Here is a 2,414-nt window from a genome sequence, read left to right on the forward strand (position 1 = left end):
GACTTGTACAATTGCGCCTAAAGTCAGAAGTTTTTGGATGTCCGTCAGGAGCTGGTCCTGCAGAGAGGTTGATTGAAAGACTGTGGTCTGGAATAGATGAGGAGGAGGAAGGCGAAACTCTATCTTGAACCCCGTTCGGATGGATTCCAGGATGTATTGGTTTTTGGTTATCCTGGTCCATTCTTCCCAAAAGAACTGGAGTCTGCCCCCTACTGGCCTGGCGTCATTGTTTCTCAGGCTTGGAATTGGGGTTAAAAAGGAAACCTCGACCTTTTCCCCCTTTGGGGTAGCTCCACCTTCCAGTCTTCCCTTTACCTCTGGGAGTGCCCTGGAAGCTGCTGGTTGTCTTACGAAAGGGCAAAGGTTTCTTTCCTTTTTCCTCCGGAAACCCCTTCTTTCTGTCCGCTGTCTTCTCCAGGATCTCATCCAGTACCGGACCAAAGAGGTGAGAACCTTTAAGGGGTAAGGCGCATAGTTTATTCTTGGAGGCTATATCCCCCGACCAGGGTTTTAGCCACAGGGCTCTCCTTGCCGTATTGGTTAGGGAGTCTGTTTTTGCTGCAAATCTTATGGACTCCGCTGAGGCGTCTGCTACAAAGGATGCAGCCATCTTAAATAGGGGTAATGACGCCAGGATCTCTTCCTTAGGGGTGTCTTGCCTAAGATGTTCTTCCAGCTGGTTCACCCAAAGACACAGAGATCTGGCCACGGACGTAGCAGCAATATTGGTGTTAATGCTATTGGCCGAAACTTCCCATGCTCTTTTGAGCAAACCGTCGATCTTCCGATCCATTGGCTCCTTTAACTGGGCTGAGTCCTCAAAGGGGAGGGTGGTTCTTTTTACCACCTTCGCCACCTGGATATCGACTTTAGGGACTACATCCCACAGTTTTGTGTCCTCCGGGTTGAACAAAAGCCTGTTCTTAAATTCCCGCGGTATATACAATCTCTTATCGGCGTCAGCCCATTCGTCTATGACTAGGTCCTTCAAATTCTCGTTCACCGGGAACAATTTTTTCTTCCTAGCTTTTAAGCCGCCGAACATCTCGTCCTGTATCGAGCGAGTCTGTTCCTCTTCCTCTATATCCATAGTCTGTCTTACAGCCGACAGGAGGGGATCTAGATCTTCTTGTGAGAAGAAATATCTTCTCTGATCATCGGCCATATGGGAAGAACCCTGATCGTCGTCCCCCTTTAAGGTTTCCCCTTCTGAAAGGTATAAGCCTTCTTCTTCAGAATCCGACTCCCTGAGCACACGGGGTCTTTTGGGGGGAGGGGAGACGGCACAGGGTTTCTGCGCTACACTAGAGCTGGCCGCCTGGATCTCCTCTTTCACAATCACTCTCAGGTCTGCCAGAAGGGAGGATTGTTCGTCTCTGAGGATTTTTGCTAGGCAGTCACTACACAGGGCTTTTATATATGCCTCCCCCAGTCTCTTTGAGCATAGCGCACATCTTCTGGGTTTCTTTTTAGGCTCTCCCAGCGACTTAACCGTGGTGTCTTTCTCCCCCTGGTAGGAAGAGAGAGAGACCATTAGCCCAGCGTAAGGAATAAAGGAGAGGGACCTGGATACATCTCACTTTACTTACATGACTCGGGGTAGGGATGTCTGCGCTAGTGTCCTGCATAGCTGACATCTGGACCTCCATACCACACCTGGACAGCAAACTGACATTCAATTTAAGTCCTACCTGGTCCACCCGTTGCCGCGCGGCTCCGCCTCCTTATTTCCAGGTGGGGGGGGGACTCAATGCCATGCAGAGTCGACCCCCCCTGCGTGCATTCCGCCGGGCTCGGCGTTCCCTGGGCGCCGCCATCTTTCTTTCGCCCATGTGACCCGCACTTCCGGTCACATGGGCTGCACGCCGAACGGGAGGAGCGCCGAGCGCAGGAGCCGCAGCCGATCCCAGAGCTCCCGAACCCGGAAGAAGCGGCCTCGGCTCCCTGATACCGCGGCCACCACACAGCGCTCCCGACCGCTCTCAGCTCCTCGCCGATGCGGCCAGAAAAGAAGGTATCTGGGGAAGCCAGGGGACCTCTACCCAGAGAGGTGCTAGCTTTTAGGGCCCCCGGAGCCTGAAGAGGAGAGGGAGACCCCCCCGACCAGGCTCGGCCCCATATAGATTCCCAGGGCAGGGAAAAGATTCTCTCGGCTCCCATCCCTGTAGGGACAGGAAGAACACTGGAGAGTGGGAGGGGTGGGGGCCTTTTAATCTCTCTCGCTTCCTGTCCCTACAGAGACCAATAGGACAACCTCCATGGGTGCTGTCATGGAGGGACGTCCTGGAAATACAAGCTTGAAATACTGCAAACATATTCTGTTATTAAAAAAACACCAATTTTTGATAATATCCTACATCTGGGGTCTGTGCTTCATTTGTTAGTATGAAATACATGCTTGAAATGCAGCAATA

The 2,414-nt window shown here is 52.2% G+C and overlaps 1 protein-coding gene across 1 annotated transcript; it reads right to left on the bottom strand.

Moving 5' to 3' along the window:
- Positions 1-223: 223 nt before the first annotated feature.
- Positions 224-2,159, bottom strand: LOC122931512 (lamina-associated polypeptide 2-like). The gene is made up of 2 exons (XM_044285578.1): positions 1,590-2,159; positions 224-1,510 (listed from the first exon to the last, which is right to left on the bottom strand). Exons 1-2 carry the CDS (start codon positions 1,647-1,649, stop codon positions 224-226), a joined length of 1,347 nt encoding a protein of 448 aa, XP_044141513.1. The 5' UTR covers positions 1,650-2,159.
- Positions 2,160-2,414: the final 255 nt, after the last annotated feature.

The sequence above is a fragment of the Bufo gargarizans genome, chromosome 3 (assembly GCF_014858855.1).
Source record: "Bufo gargarizans isolate SCDJY-AF-19 chromosome 3, ASM1485885v1, whole genome shotgun sequence".
Classification (NCBI taxonomy): domain Eukaryota; kingdom Metazoa; phylum Chordata; class Amphibia; order Anura; family Bufonidae; genus Bufo; species Bufo gargarizans.

Bases quoted from the DNA above. Each gene is read 5' to 3' on its own strand.
- LOC122931512 (XM_044285578.1), bottom strand. From the start codon at position 1,649: ATGGAGGTCCAGATGTCAGCTATGCAGGACACTAGCGCAGACATCCCT. The intron at 1,511-1,589 runs GTAAGTAAAGTG...TCTTCCTACCAG, and splicing joins ACATCCCTACCCCGAGTCAT to GGGGAGAAAGACACCACGGT.